Below are 15,597 nucleotides of genomic sequence, written 5' to 3' on the forward strand. Positions count from 1 at the left end.
GGATAGAACTGCGCTCTGTTGGGAGTCTGGGATAGAACTGCGCTCTGTTAGGAGTCTGGGATAGAACAAATCCAGTTAGGAGTCTGAGATAGAACTGCGCTCTGTTGGGAGTCTGGGATAGAACTGCGCTCTGTTGGGAGTCTGAGATAGAACTGTGCTCTGTTGGGATAGAACTCCGCTCTGTTGTGAGTCTGGGATAGAACTGCGCTCTGTTGGGAGTCTGGGATAGAACTGCGCTCTGTTAGGAGTCTGGGATAGAACAAATCCAGTTAGGAGTCTGAGATAGAACTGCGCTCTGTTGGGAGTCTGGGATAGAACTGCGCTCTGTTGGGAGTCTGAGATAGAACTGTGCTCTGTTGGGATAGAACTCCGCTCTGTTGGGAGTCTGGGATAGAACTGCGCTCTGTTGGGAGTCTGGGATAGAACTGCGCTCTGTTGGGAGTCTGGGATAGAACAAATCCAGTTAGGAGTCTGAGATCGAGCTGGACCCTGTTGGGAGTCTGGGATAGAACTGCGCTCTGTTGGGAGTCTGGGATAGAACTGCATTCTGTTGGGAGTCTGAGATAGAACTGCGCTCTGTTGGGAGTCTGGGATAGAACTGCGCTCTGTTGGGAGTCTGGGATAGAACTGCACTCTGTTGGGAGTCTGAGATAGAGCTGGACCCTGTTAGGTATCTACAACAGAGTGTGACTATCTTCACAATCTCAAATAGTTTGTAGTCCATAATTGAGAGAGTCCAGATTAAAAAAACAAGCTTTAATGACAAATTAAGCAAAATTTTGCCAGATCTCACTCTCAGTGAGTAGTCCATATTAACTGGCATTTATACTCAAAGAAGTTTGACATAATTAACCCAGTTAACCCCAGCTGTCTGTGATGTGATAGAACCTTAACGGTGTGCGTCGTCTAAGGGTTTGATAGAAGTCAAGATGCCAAACACAGTCAGTCATCTAAGGACTTACCGTGACCAATGTTGTCAACTTCCACTGATTTGTGTCCTAGGCTTTGTGCACAAAACCACACACCACCACAAACATGACATGTGATACATGCCATCTGAGTACTAAGTATTTGAAGCCCTTATTTTCTGCAACCATGTGTCTTGTGGTGTAAGCTGAACACTATTGATTTTATGTCTTAAACCACCATTAACCTGATATGGTCATCTGAAAAATAGTACAAAAGTGTTTGAAGGTTTGGAAAAGCTCTGGAAATTACATCTATTGCCCAGTCTTCTGAGAGGCAAGTTGCATGTACATCTTTGTCTTTCAGAATGGGAAGAGTCTGTTGCAGCTGTCCCTGGACATCGGGACTGAGAGCATCATCAGGGTCATCAGCGGGATCCGTCCCTCCATGGTGAGTCATATCAGCAGATACACACTCATGACCACAGATATACTGGGATGTATCCACAGAGCGTTCATTGTACCAAGTCGTTTGTTTGCCAATAATATAGTATAGAGCTACGATAAGTACGGTCAGTGGATGAAAGTCTGTTCGCAAATCATATTACCTTGCCCATGTTTTGAGCAGTAGGTTGACTTTGAAAGCGTTTCGCCATGCTGATAAGCCACCTATCGTAATCATGCAGTTTGAGGTACAAGTTTCAGAGGTCACAAAATATGTGTTGGACCTATAAGACGATTGCCTCTCTTGCTTTGTTTACGTTTTTGTCGTCTGCTATCAACATGTCAGCCAAGAATTGACACCTGACCAAAAGGGATCTAATTGTCAAGCTGAATCAACAAGATCAAGGAAGCTACAAAATTGCTGATTTGACAGGTTTAAACCCCAGAACAATTCAGAAAACTTTAAAGCATTTTTCGGGAGCACGGTTCAGTTAAATTGTTGCTGAGAAGTGGGCAGCCTCGAAAATTGTCACCAAGACGTTAGCGGCGACTTTTTCAGCTTGTGAAAGTGATCATCTCCAAACTCTTGGGGATTTGACAACAAAATACAACAATCTAGTACAGACTACAATGTCTTCTCGCACAGTCAGAAGAAAATTGTTCACTGAGGGGTATCATAGACATGTGTTAAGCAAGAAAATAACAATTTCTTATGTTAATAGAGAGAAGAGATGCCACTTTTGTCAGACAAAATTGCACTGGAGAAGACATTAGTGGAATAACATTTGTAGTGATGAGACACAAGTCCAGATCAGGAAAGAAAGGACACTGCCCCTTGTCATGTGTCTGTTTGGGCTAACTGTTGGAAAGAGACAAATCATATTTGCCGTGGCCCCTACAAAGCCCAGATCTCAATGTAATTGATAATGCATGGAAAACTGTTAAATATCAACTCAAAGCAATATTAGGTTGCATTAACACGAGAGAAGATCTCATCTGTGTGGTGAATGACATTTGGACTGGGCTTAGTCCCATTTACATTCATCATCTATATGACAATTTGCCATGATGACTCTGAGATGTCCTAAGAGCACAGGGTCATATCTCCAAATTCTAAAAATAAGTAGTGAGTCTGTTTATTATTTACATATATTGAAAAATTTGCCGACTCCACCATAAATAGCCAAGACATTGCCGACGTGAACAGACTTTTGGCCACTGACTGTAGTGATGTTATGAAAGCTTTGTAGATTGGGAAACTAGTCATAAACACTTTGATTATAACCTGCAGCTATTTCATGTGGATATCTGGAAAATGTGGAAAATCCATCTGCAAAGAACTGGAAAGTCTTTCTGCAAAGCTCAGTGAAAGATCTGCAAAATCTGTCTGCAGAGTTCAGGAAAAGATCTGCCAAGTCCATTGCACTAAGCTAGCATGAGTCTATATATTCAGATAGACATTGATATAAGGAATCTTAGGGTGCTGTTCCTTAATATCTTTGACATCTCCAATGCATCTGACTTTGCCCAACTATATACAGTAGGGTTTCAAGGGATGAATAAGCCCTAGTTCACTGGCTGATGACTGATGGGGAGATGGGTACATTGTTTGACCCTTCTGATTGTGTGACATGACCTGTCACCATAGAGAATTGTTCATCATATCAGCCTTCTGGCCAGTTTTTACTATAAGAAGCAAACTTAAGCTCTAGAGAGGCAGTCACTGTGGATAATGCATATCCTGTTCAGGACGAGCAACATTGGTTCCTAGGTGTCAAGTGCCACAGTTAGTTGTAAGGAGTTGTAGGAGAGAAACGTTTTGGTTTGAAGCTCAGGTACCTCCTGATTATCACCATACACATGCTTTACAAAGGTTTTTCATTTTAAGGCCTTTCATCACTCTTGGTATTTATCTTTGAAATTGTGATATGATATGATATCATATCATATCATATCATATCATATCATATCATATGACTCGATTATTTCCTGACTGCCACCATATAGCTGGAATATTGCTGAATGCGGCATAAATCTAAACTCACTCACTCACTCACTCACTTACTCACTCACTCACTCACTTTGAGACAGTCACAACTTCAGCAGACCAAAGTGTGGAAACAATGGTGTTTGATGATACCTGGCATGTGAAGTTGGTATATACTGAACTCACTCACTTTATACAGGAGTTTGCTCACGGAGTGCTGGCTGGGGACACTCTGACAGTGAAGAAGCTGCTGTCTACCAGGAAAAAACACATCAACCTTAACTTCAGAAACATGGTGAGCGTGAAGACCATACTCACTAGTTCCACACTAAGCTGTCCTTTTCGTTGCCCTCCACCCTTCTACCAAATACCAAATAGATAGGTGTATTTTTATGATAGTTTGTTAACCAACTTTTTTACAAATACTGCGAAAACCTCTCAAAGTTGGTCTGATGTTTTAATTACGATCAGCGTTTCATGTAGCATTTTATATACTGAGCAAAAATAGTTAGGGCTATTTGTAAATTTTGAAATTCTGAATAATGATGTTTTTATTCATTGACATAGTGAAAAAATATCTATCATTGAAATACCAATATCCCTAAATTATTCTGTCCAGTATATACTGTTTTTTTGGTCTTTGGGTTTTTTTGCAATTCATCGGTCCACTTATGAGTTAAACAAACTGTGGCAGTTAACGCGTTCACTCTTAATGATGAACACCAGGGGCTTCTTTCACAAAGCAACCTTTACTCAGGTTTACGTTAACTCCCATTCTTTAACATTGCACTAAGATTACCTAGGTGTAAGATAACCTTAGTGTAATGTTAAAGAATGGGAGTTAAGGTTAACCTTAGTAAAGGATGCTTTGTGAAAGAAGGCCTTGGGTTGGATTACCACATCTGTACAGTGTATGCAATAATGCAGCCCATTCCTGGCATCTGCCACAGCAAACTCAGGAAAATATGTTGCTAAAATCGACATAAAACTAAACTTAATTGCTCACTATACTTGTATTGTCCTCAGTATAGTACCTGACTTGAAACAGACACACGTCTGTATTACCATGCATGGCATCTGTCTGTGTACATAGGTGATGGAGGACCATATTGTATACAAACAATGGCACACTGACGATGACTGTCGTGCTTCTGCTTCTCAAAGTGAAGAAGTCATTTCACAGCTGTTTAAAATTTCATTACCAAATGGAGTTGCAGTTTGTTTTTTGTTTTTTTTGAATGATGAATATTTTAAAGTCCTTTTAGGTAATATTGATTTGTGCAGCAGTTGTTGAAAGCATTTTGAATAGGTTTGTGTGTTCAGTTTAAGGCAGTGAAGTGTAACTGTTTAATGGTGATGATGTCATGCTGACATGCTCTATGTAACCCAGGGCGACCGTGGTGCCACCCCACTTCTCTATGCACTTGTCCAAGGCCATAGTGACATGGTGCAAGTCTTGCAGGATCATGGAGCTCGGGTCGACCTCGGCATGCGGGGCGATGAGGAGGTCAGTGTCTGTACTAATAATGATAATATGATAATAATGATAACGATAGTCTACTGCACCATTGCAGGATAAATATCTTGCTCAAAACACTGTTATATAACTCCAGATAACCAAAACTGCTTGTGAGTCACGAGAAGGTTAAAAGTCACATGACTTATCCCACCGGGTACCCATTTTCGGCAGAGGCAATTTTGAACAAACTCACTTGCCTAAGATGAGACCATCTCAATGTGCTTCATTGAGGGGCGGGACTCATGTCCTAGAAACCCTCAGGAGTCAGGCCACCTAACACTGTCACCCATCCAAGGATTCTCCACGCTCAGCATTGATTAACTTCAACTGATTTGTGACCTGAGCTGTATGCACAGGACCACGGACCATCACACCTATATGTATAGTCTCTGTAAGGATGATGGGTTACCAAAGGGTCAATGCTGTAACACTCACTCACACACCACTTGCAAAATATCCCAAACTGGAATGACACATTTAAACATGACAAATAAAGTGTTTGACATCAGCAATAAGGATATTGTTCTTATGATCAGTATGACAAAGACAGCTTTAACACTATGTTAGCCTATGATAAATAAAGTGTTGATATCAATGTTTCACATCAGCAATAAGGATATTGTTCTTATGATCAGTATGACAAAGACAGCTTTGACACTATGTTAGCCTATGATAAATAAAGTGTTGATATCAATGTTTCACATCAGCAATAAGGATATTGTTCTTATGATCAGTATGACAGAGACAGCTTTAACACTATGTTAGCCTATGATAAATAAAGTGTTGATATCAATGTTTCACATCAGCAATAAGGATATTGTTCTTATGATCAGTATGACAGAGACAGCTTTAACACTATGTTAGCCTATGATAAATAAAGTGTTGATATCAATGTTTCACATCAGCAATAAGGATATTGTTCTTATGATCAGTATGACAGAGACAGCTTTAACACTATGTTAGCCTATGATAAATAAAGTGTTGATATCAATGTTTCACATCAGCAATAAGGATATTGTTCTTATAATCAGTATGACAGAGACAGCTTTAACACTATGTTAGCCTATGATAAATAAAGTGTTGATATCAATGTTTCACATCAGCAATAAGGATATTGTTCTTATGATCAGTATGACAAAGACAGCTTTAACACTATGTTAGCCTATGATAAATAAAGTGTTGATATCAATGTTTCACATCAGCAATAAGGATATTGTTCTTATGATCAGTATGACAAAGACAGCTTTGACACTATGTTAGCCTATGATAAATAAAGTGTTGATATCAATGTTTCACATCAGCAATAAGGATATTGTTCTTATGATCAGTATGACAGAGACAGCTTTGACACTATGTTAGCCTATGATAAATAAAGTGTTGATATCAATGTTTCACATCAGCAATAAGGATATTGTTCTTATGATCAGTATGACAGAGACAGCTTTGACACTATGTTAGCCTATGATAAATAAAGTGTTGATATCAATGTTTCACATCAGCAATAAGGATATTGTTCTTATGATCAGTATGACAGAGACAGCTTTGACACTATGTTAGCCTATGATAAATAAAGTGTTGATATCAATGTTTCACATCAGCAATAAGGATATTGTTCTTATGATCAGTATGACAGAGACAGCTTTGACACTATGTTAGCCTATGATAAATAAAGTGTTGATATCAATGTTTCACATCAGCAATAAGGATATTGTTCTTATTATCAGTATGACAGAGACAGCTTTGACACTATGTTAGCCTATGATAAATAAAGTGTTGATATCAATGTTTCACATCAGCAATAAGGATATTATTCTTAAAGTCCAAAAGACTCAGACAGCTTTAGCACCATGCTATTCATAATTGCGTTGCCTGATAGGGTCATCTTTGCCATTGTATTAATATTACTTCTGTCATTCTCTTGTAGACGGACATTCCACTGTACTTTGCTGCCTTGGGTTGTGACCCTCCAATCTCCCCCAGCCTATTGATACAGATCTTACCAACAGGACCCATCAATATAGACAATCTCTTCTATAAAGTAGGTAGTAATGTGAAATTTGTGGACTTTCACTATCATCAGTTGCCCATAGAGTGGAATATATTGCACCTAACTGCTAAAGATGTCAGCAGTGTTTCTCACAATCACTGTTTCTATTTCCAAATTCTGTATATAACATAGATATGTAGATGTAATTTGAAGGTAATAACAATTATGCTGATTAAATCAAAACTCATCTTTTGAAAAATACCCCAGAATTAGCTAGACAGTGAGCTCAACAGTTCATGTGGCATATTGTGTATAGCCCCATATCCTAATTGGCTTATAAACTAATATACACATGACAACCATATTTCTACAGTCCTGAAGTTTGCCATGTTTTATTGTAATCAGTGCTTTATTATTACCCTCTATTCTATGTTATTGTCATTTGCTTTTCAAGGAAAAAATGTTTTCAAAGTTGAGGATATGTCTATGCACAATAATTTCCTGACAGATTTAAGGGTCGAGATTGACATTCACACTTATTTGGTGACATATTACTTTCATAATTTTACAGTAATAGACTAATGAGAGTTATTATTCATTCTTTACATTGAAAAAGTGAACATTGAATGTGTCTGTAAACTATATGAGAAAATAAAACACTGTCTCCTTGTTTCAGGGCAAGAATGTGTTGTTCCACTGTATCGACATGGACGTGCGTCCAGAAGTCGTGGAAGGCATTCTCATGAAGGGCTCAGCGTACCTCGTCACTCAGAGAATCAAGGTCAGTCAGCAACCTGCTGTTTGTTGTATAAGAGGAGCTCATTGAGTGATTGATTGTGTGTAATAGTATATCATATCTGCTCATAGTACCAAGCACTGGTTGGCCTGGCCAAGGCCACCTTGATATGCCTGCAATGTTGCTGACTGATGTGTTAAACATCGTTTACTCAATCTTTGTTTTGTAATTCTATAATACTGATAGCAATAGATCCTTCATGCCGGGCAGGAGTGCCCCAGTTGTCTGTTAGGTAAATTTGCCTCCACTGAGTGCATCAGGAAGCAGTTATCATGGTGTCAAATCATTGGGTACCCTGAGTATATATCTTGCTCGCTCACTCACTCACTATGCAGCTAGCAAAGGCACTCTACGTCCCCGCTGACCCTAGTCTGGTGATCTGTATTCAGTTGTTGGTGATCTATAGCTTGTGGTGTTACTGTCTCTCTCTCTCTCTCTCTCTCTCTCTCTCTCTCTCTCTCTCTCTCTCTCTCTCTCTCTCTCTCTCTCTCTCTCTCTCTCTCTCTCTCTCTCTCTCTCTCTCTCTCTCTCTCTCTCTCACTCACTCACTCACTCACTCACACACTCTACTCACTGCATTAAAGATTGTTAGCTCAGCAGGACTGAGATACATCAGTCTTCTTTATAGAGTTACATGCCAGAATTCTCTGATCATAGGTCTGAATCCCAGATTTGCCTTTATTGGTTGATGACACAAAGATCTACATTGATTGTGGATCTCCTTGACCATGCAGGCAATCCTTGAATTTCCTGGATTCTTTTCAAATCATCATCACCCTGCTCACTCATTCTTGTCTTACTTAATGAATATATGTTTCCAGGACAACATCACACCAAGACAGTATGCCTACCAGATGTCCTGTGATGCTATCGCAGAGGTCATGGATAAGGTTGGTTCATATTTATGAGATATCGAACACTTGATATTCTCAAGGGGCCAGGACAGATTTACATATAGTCTCTGAAATCAACATATTTCTGTTGAACATAACTGTTCAAACTGATAGAAAAACAATATAATTCTTTACCTCAGAAAATATAGTTGTGTTCAATGGTGTCTTGCTGAAGAATGTTGGCTCACAGTTACATATAGATTTGCAGCTGCTAAACTATGCAGTCTCACCTTGAACACTTTGGCAGAATGTGTAAGTCCTCAATAGGTAGTATGTGGCGCTGCATCATGTAAATATGTACCTTTGACTTTTGGAACCAAGCTACATGTATGTGGACAAAACAACTGTTTGCTAAAGTGTCAGACTGTACAGTATTTAGCCACGGACATTTCTCACCCCAAGACACATTTTCAGATTGTTCTGCGGTGGATATTTCATGAAAATGGTCCCAACAGGAAGTTCCTGGCTCTCCATGGTTACGAATACCTGCCCATGGCTGTGAAGGTATGTTATTAATTATGTGGCTGGTTAAACATTTGGGATTCTTCATGATTACAGGTGGCCTCCAGCAGTGTTGAGATCGAGCATGAGAATATTCTGTGAATCCGCAGAATTCTGTGTATTTGATGGCACTGGTGTCGTTCATGATATATGTTCTATTGTTTCAGTTAACATGACTCCAGAGAGGCCTAGCCTATTTCCCTCATTTTTTTAACTCATACCCATTCTCAGCCCTGTGAGATACTACATCAGTCAAGTGTTTCAATGACTGGTCGATTACATATCAGTTCACCCCCTTGACTACTTACAGTATTAATCACGTGTTTGTCTGATCCAGACTTTATTGTCAACTTGCCATGTTACAGCTAGCTTAATAATAAGTGTGGCATACCACAACACACAACACTGGACTTGCCATCTCTGTTGGAACCCTGGCCAGGTGGCAGGGATATTTATGGAAAAAAAGATTTTACTGAAGTATTTGACTATGATATTATCAGATAAGGAGAAACTTTATGGACGAGCAACTTCTTTGTTCAAGTGCTGCAATATTTTTATTCTGATTCCTGTTTATGCACATACTTGCTTGACAGTGATAGAAGAGCCTGTATGGAAACGTCGCATCACCTGAATAAAGGCTTTGGTCATCAGTAAAGGTTCTCTGGTTCACCAACGTCTAGTTATGCCACTCAAAGAAGTTATATGATATTACCTTTCCTCCTTTCAGGATCTTTCTCATGCAGAATCAGAAGACTCTGCCGGCGACAGCTTCTTCAGAATACTTCCTGTATACCAGGTGAGACCAGAATGCAACAGAGGTTTCCTCAACACGGGTGATGAATCACTCTTCAGCAACCCATGCTTGTCGTAAGAGGCGACTAATGGGATTGGGTGGTCATGGTTGTTGATTTGGTCAACACGTGTCATAGTGTCCCAGTTCCGTAGATCAATGCTCATGCTGTTGATCACCCGATTGTCTGGCCTAGACATGATTGCTTAAGTCTGCCACCATATTGCTGGAATATTGCTGTAACCGTGAAGTTTTGGGGTATAACATATCTTCAGCAACCCATGCTTGCTACAAAAGGCGACTATGCTTGGTGTAAGAGGCGACTAACAGGATCAGGTGGTCAGGCTCACTGACTGGGCTGATACATGTCATTGGTTCCCCGTTGCGCAGATTGATGCTCATGCTGTTGATCACGGGATTGTCTGGTCCATAGTTGATTATTTACAGATGGACACCATATAGCTGGAATACTGCAGAGTTTGACATTAAACAAAACCAAAGTCCTCAACACTTTCCTCATTCAGAGTCAGTTTATATTGCCACATTTCCTAGTGGTTTTCTAGTGGTCGGTATCTTTGCTGTATGTGTGAATCGACATATGTAATGTTTGGTCTGGACAACTTGCCGTATGTTTTAGTCAAAATGATTGAAACAACGTTTGATTATGTAACAAACTAATGTTGTCGGTGCCTTTGAGTTGTGTCAGACCTAGCTTCCATCTGTCTCTTGTGTCTTCCTCAACAGCACCGGATTGTACAGTTTCATGAGTCTGTGGAGGACTGCGATGTGGACGCTGTTCGCATGTTGATGTACTTCTCGTCACCAGACTACAACCCTGAGTTTGAGTGTTGCCTAGCAGACTCACGCACACACGTAAGTTCCCCAGCTGTGGGTCATTTTGATAATTATGTACGTCTCTTCTTTATCCCCGAGACATTTCGGCTCAAATAACTAAGGCTGAAGAACAAACTGAAAACAAATGCGTTGTTTTTAATGTGTGATGTTAAAGATAGATATCATGGAAATGGCCGGAATATTGCTAAAATTGGTTCTCAGTCATTAGTGACTCACTTAAGTAGTGAAGTACTCACTCTATAGCTTATACATACACTTGTTATATATAGGGCTGTCTCCTATTCTCACGGGATTCCTATTCTCGCGGTAAACACATTCTCTGCCGAGATCGCCGATGTGTGGTACTTAGCGGTTTACATCACTGACCGGTAACTACAAAGTGGTCCAAGTCTGTGAAGTATCAACATTTTATAATGTAATGAATGTTTGTGAGTTGTAACTTTTCCCTGCCCTTTCTGATAAGATTCCCCTTCCTTACACCTAATAACATTACTTTCTCGTTATGCCACATGAATGGAAGACGCCTCAAAAAGCGGCGGATGACCATGTTTTTCACCAAGCTCAAGTGCGATAATGCACCTGATGGATCAAGCAGTTGACAGATGTAGATGTTAGAGGGAGAATCTCTTCATTTAAAAACAACAAGCATACATACGAAAGGAACTGTTTGTATTATTTTGGTCAACCGATATCCATAAGTACCATGAGAATAGAAGACACCAGTATCTATTTCAAGTCATTCAGTGCTGTATAGTATATTCATTTGTATTGTTTACATGAAGATTGTTTTGGAAAAGCATGAACATTCTGTCAGACAAGTAGTGTTGTGACGACATTACCTATCTTACTGAATGTCCATCCCAGCTGCCTGAAAGTTAACAAGACTGGTCCATACTTCTGTCTGCACTCATCGTGGAATTTTTAGACTGAACAGTGTTGTTGATGTTATGTGTTGCCATGGTTACAGGGAGAGGGACAACCTCCCCTCCACAAGGCTGTCCTGCGAGGTTGCTATGAGATAGTGGAATTACTCGCGGAAACTCTAGTATATGAAAAGAAGACACGTCTGGACTCCATAAGAGATCAGGTTAGAAAATGATTCTTCTGTTTTCAGTTTTACATTATTGACAACTGTAGTAAACTGTATGTAATAAGTACAATGTGATGAAAGTATGCTGCAGAGTTTTAAGAAAACTGAATGTATGTTTATGATGATTTTCTTCAATTCACATTCATGAAACTTTTCAAGATAGGAAAAGATAAATGAATCATCATATTCTTGGAGACTCCTGCTTATTGGATAAAACCAAACATGGGTTTGATAAGATGTCAATTCCACTGAATGTGATATGTTATGCTATACTGCTGCAATTATAAGAATGAACTCAGTGTGAAGAGTGTAAGACATTCCCCCATCAGGACAATTCTTCGCCTGTTTTGTAACCAGTAGGATAACTCCCCACTCCCATCACAACTAACAACACAAGCTGAGATTGTATACATGTTGTGTCAATATGGGTATATAATTCTATAATGAGTTCATTTGTCATCAGTTCACTCAGGGGAGCATTAACACGTAGGTCAGTTAATCTTCCCCCATCTAAAGTAGTACAATTTTATGATGGGTGTAGGGGATTGTCCTACTTGTTACAAAACAGGTGTGGGGAAATATGTGGGGAATTGTCTTGAAGGGGAATTGTCCTGATGGGGAAATAACTGGACCCCAGTGTGAATGTGCTGTTTACGGATGCTGTCCAGCTAACGGTCGTGTTTCATGCAGTCTTTCAGAACGGCTCTACACTATGCATACGCCATGGAGAATGGCAAGGAACTGGTGGACTTGCTGCTGGATTATGGAGCATCGGAGTTCACCATGGACAAGGTAGCGTGTTGCAGACATCTTAAGTTTGGTGTTACATGAATCAATAAGTAGTATAAGTAATAAGTAACTGGTCTTGTGCCCTTATTACTTATACTACTCAATACATAGAGTTTATTATATGAGTGTCCATGTCTTACTATTTATACAACACTACTACCTAAGTGTTGGTATTTGTAAGTGAGAACATTGTTCATGATGTCACGTCACCATGACGAAGTGATATTTTGCCCCATGGCATCGTATAATAGATATGAACCCCAGTGTTTTCACCCTTATAGATAATGAACGATACTGAAATGCTCATGGCAGGATATGAACATACAGTGATTCTTACTTTGTATCTTTTTGTGTAGAGTTGATACCTAGCATCCTATCCTTCTGCAGACCATGGTGTTTAACCCTTATACTTACCAGTACTGTCTTTGTTCATAGGACGGACGGTCCCCCTTGGCCTTCAAAGATCGTCGAGGCCAGCATCTCATGGAATCATTGCTTGACTATCAGTTACTTCAGGTTCGTTTGTGTGTTGCCTTTTGGTCTTTAAGCTCCTTTGAAGATGAAGGCAAGAAACTTCTTTAGTCTTCAGCAATCCTTACCTGTCAGATTAAATGGCCGGACTCACTTGATGCACATCATTCTTTGCAGTGATGCTTGTTTACTTACGATTATGATTGTTAGGACCTGACTCTATCACTGACCAACCACTGTCATATTGATGGACCATATCAGACAGCTATGTCGAATAGCAAACAAAAATGGAATTGTTGATGCTTGAATAGAACAAAAATTGTCAGTGTGAAATAACATTGCAAAACATATGGTTGAATCATATGGTTAGTGTTTTTTTTAATCTGAGAGAATTGTTTCACTGCAGTAGGACCTGAATCCCATCCACAAACATTACAACTTGTTGTAACTCTATATGTACAATTGCTGTGGCGTTACAAACACTTTGTCGATCAGGACCCAGTAGTATTCATATAAACTCTTAATCCATTATTTCCTGCAGGATTTTACTACTCCAGAACCAGACCCATTTGCAGTTTCGATGCCGATCCCTATAATCGGCTACCTCCTCAACTGTACGCACACCCATCACCGCCCTGGCCAGCTCACCCACAAGCTAGCTGCACTTCCAAGTTCCACCACTCCGCGCCGACGCTCACTTCCTGATGCAAAAATCAACAAGGTGATCAGCAAGTCGGCCACCATAGCCTCTCACATTGCCAGTCTGCCCGATACCGTGAAAGCAAAGCTGGCCACGAGAGCCTACAACAAATCCTCCGCTCTTCCCAGAGAGTACAATCCTCTACCGACTGATGACTTCGACAGGTATGACTTTGAAGAGGAGGGATTTGAAACAGGGGGAGAAAACGATGACTTGCTTCATGAAAGAGAAATCAAGAAGTCCTCCTCGTGTGTCATACAGTGATAATTTGGTGCATGACTTCTGGGCCAGAGGCACTCTTTTATTTTTGTTTCAAGTTTTATGGTAAAATACATATTAATTGTGTTGATTTTAAGTCAGTGTGTTTTAACATTGACTTTAACTAAAGCTTCAAAGAAGGAAATGAGATATATTATGAGATTAAAACATTATGTGTAAAAGTTAGGATAATTTAGTAGAGAATTTAAGAAAATACTTTGGTCTAACCTATATACGTGAATAAATATTTGGTAACCATGGTGACAATAATGATATGCACAATCCTGATGAATTATATTATTGTGAATCATCAGGATGTCGGGGATTATGTCCCCTATGTTCTTCCATCATGCATGCAAATATTGGTCTCTTAGTCTATATAATCAGAGATGAGAATTCTCCACAGATTTGATCACATTTAGATCATTGTAGTGCATACAGTGGAAGCTGTGAAAAACGGCAGCTGGCCAATCCGGCAAGTTGTTAACACCAGCATAAAATCACAGTCCCGTCTGTTGCTTTTACATTTATCATCATTTAAAAGCTGGACAATCCAGCAGCTGTCATCTATAGATCTTGGCATGAAACGAGCCGCCCGAAGATGTGTTTATTTGTAAGCAGTTTAGAAATTATTGATTTATGACTCACTTTACAACAGATGACAGTCAATTTTGTAATATGATTTGTGGAAACATTGTCAAATTTGGTTCAAGTTATATTTCAGGACATTGTATGGTAAAAAAATATCCTGACTCAATTACTGTTTATCTTCTGTTTGAAGGTCAAATGAACGAAACTCCATAAATGGGCGTAATGTGAACCCCCTACCACTGCCTTGTCTTCAAAGCACTGTTCAGAGTTGTTTGGGGCACCTGTTACTCATAGATGGAAAGGCCTTTTTTTCACAGGCATATATTCTAAGGTTGATGGAAGAACATAGTGCATAGACATACAGGTTTACTGCTGACTTTGGTTAAAGACGAGCTCAACTTTGTTATCAAAATCTATTGAAATATTGGCTTTTATATGGAAACATTAATTAAAAATCAGACTGGAATAATTTGCAGGAAAGATTCTTTTGGAAGGGTTTTTGTAAAAGGTATTACTGATTTGACAGGAAGCCTATGTTTTCAGTTTAAGTTATTCCTGCTTATATTCTATATTATAAAGACTTATTTAATTTTAGCTGTACATATGCCAACTTATTGGTTGGTACACACCAATGTCATCTTAAAACCTCTTGATTTTTGTACATACACACAATGTATCACAATGTATTCAACACTTTGCCATGTTCTCATTTACACCCACCATCAGATTTATCTGACGTTATTTTTACACTGTGAGTGCAATACAAACTGTAAATATTGGTATGTATACAAGGGTTCTACGAGACCTGACTGTATATAGACATTAATAAATAAAAACCATGTGTTTGTTTCCAGGTGCCAAGGGCACTGTTTAACATTGTGTATACATCTGAATGAGTGTGAATGTCCTACATAGTATCTGTTGTGTTTGTTGCAAGGTATTTACACCCAAAACAAGTTTCGTGTATAATTAGACCTTTGTTTCCTCATATACTTTGTAAATGTACCACAATGAACCCAAA

At 39.4% G+C, this 15,597-nt stretch overlaps 1 protein-coding gene across 1 annotated transcript in view; it reads left to right on the plus strand.

Annotated features, from left to right (window-relative positions):
* LOC137257519 (serine/threonine-protein phosphatase 6 regulatory ankyrin repeat subunit A-like) overlaps positions 1 to 14,034 on the plus strand; it is a 38,845-nt gene extending 24,811 nt beyond the window's left edge. The window contains exons 8-20 of the mRNA XM_067794846.1: positions 1,273 to 1,356; positions 3,536 to 3,631; positions 4,727 to 4,843; positions 6,780 to 6,893; positions 7,519 to 7,623; positions 8,460 to 8,528; positions 8,946 to 9,035; positions 9,760 to 9,828; positions 10,567 to 10,695; positions 11,645 to 11,764; positions 12,458 to 12,559; positions 12,992 to 13,072; positions 13,569 to 14,034. Of these exons, the coding sequence (XP_067650947.1) occupies positions 1,273 to 1,356; positions 3,536 to 3,631; positions 4,727 to 4,843; positions 6,780 to 6,893; positions 7,519 to 7,623; positions 8,460 to 8,528; positions 8,946 to 9,035; positions 9,760 to 9,828; positions 10,567 to 10,695; positions 11,645 to 11,764; positions 12,458 to 12,559; positions 12,992 to 13,072; positions 13,569 to 13,991 (1,599 nt within the window). The 3' untranslated portion in view covers positions 13,992 to 14,034. The remainder of the gene's footprint in view (positions 1 to 1,272; positions 1,357 to 3,535; positions 3,632 to 4,726; positions 4,844 to 6,779; positions 6,894 to 7,518; positions 7,624 to 8,459; positions 8,529 to 8,945; positions 9,036 to 9,759; positions 9,829 to 10,566; positions 10,696 to 11,644; positions 11,765 to 12,457; positions 12,560 to 12,991; positions 13,073 to 13,568) is intronic.
* Positions 14,035 to 15,597: the final 1,563 nt, after the last annotated feature.

Source organism: Haliotis asinina, chromosome 12 (assembly GCF_037392515.1).
Source record: "Haliotis asinina isolate JCU_RB_2024 chromosome 12, JCU_Hal_asi_v2, whole genome shotgun sequence".
Lineage (NCBI taxonomy): Eukaryota > Metazoa > Mollusca > Gastropoda > Lepetellida > Haliotidae > Haliotis > Haliotis asinina.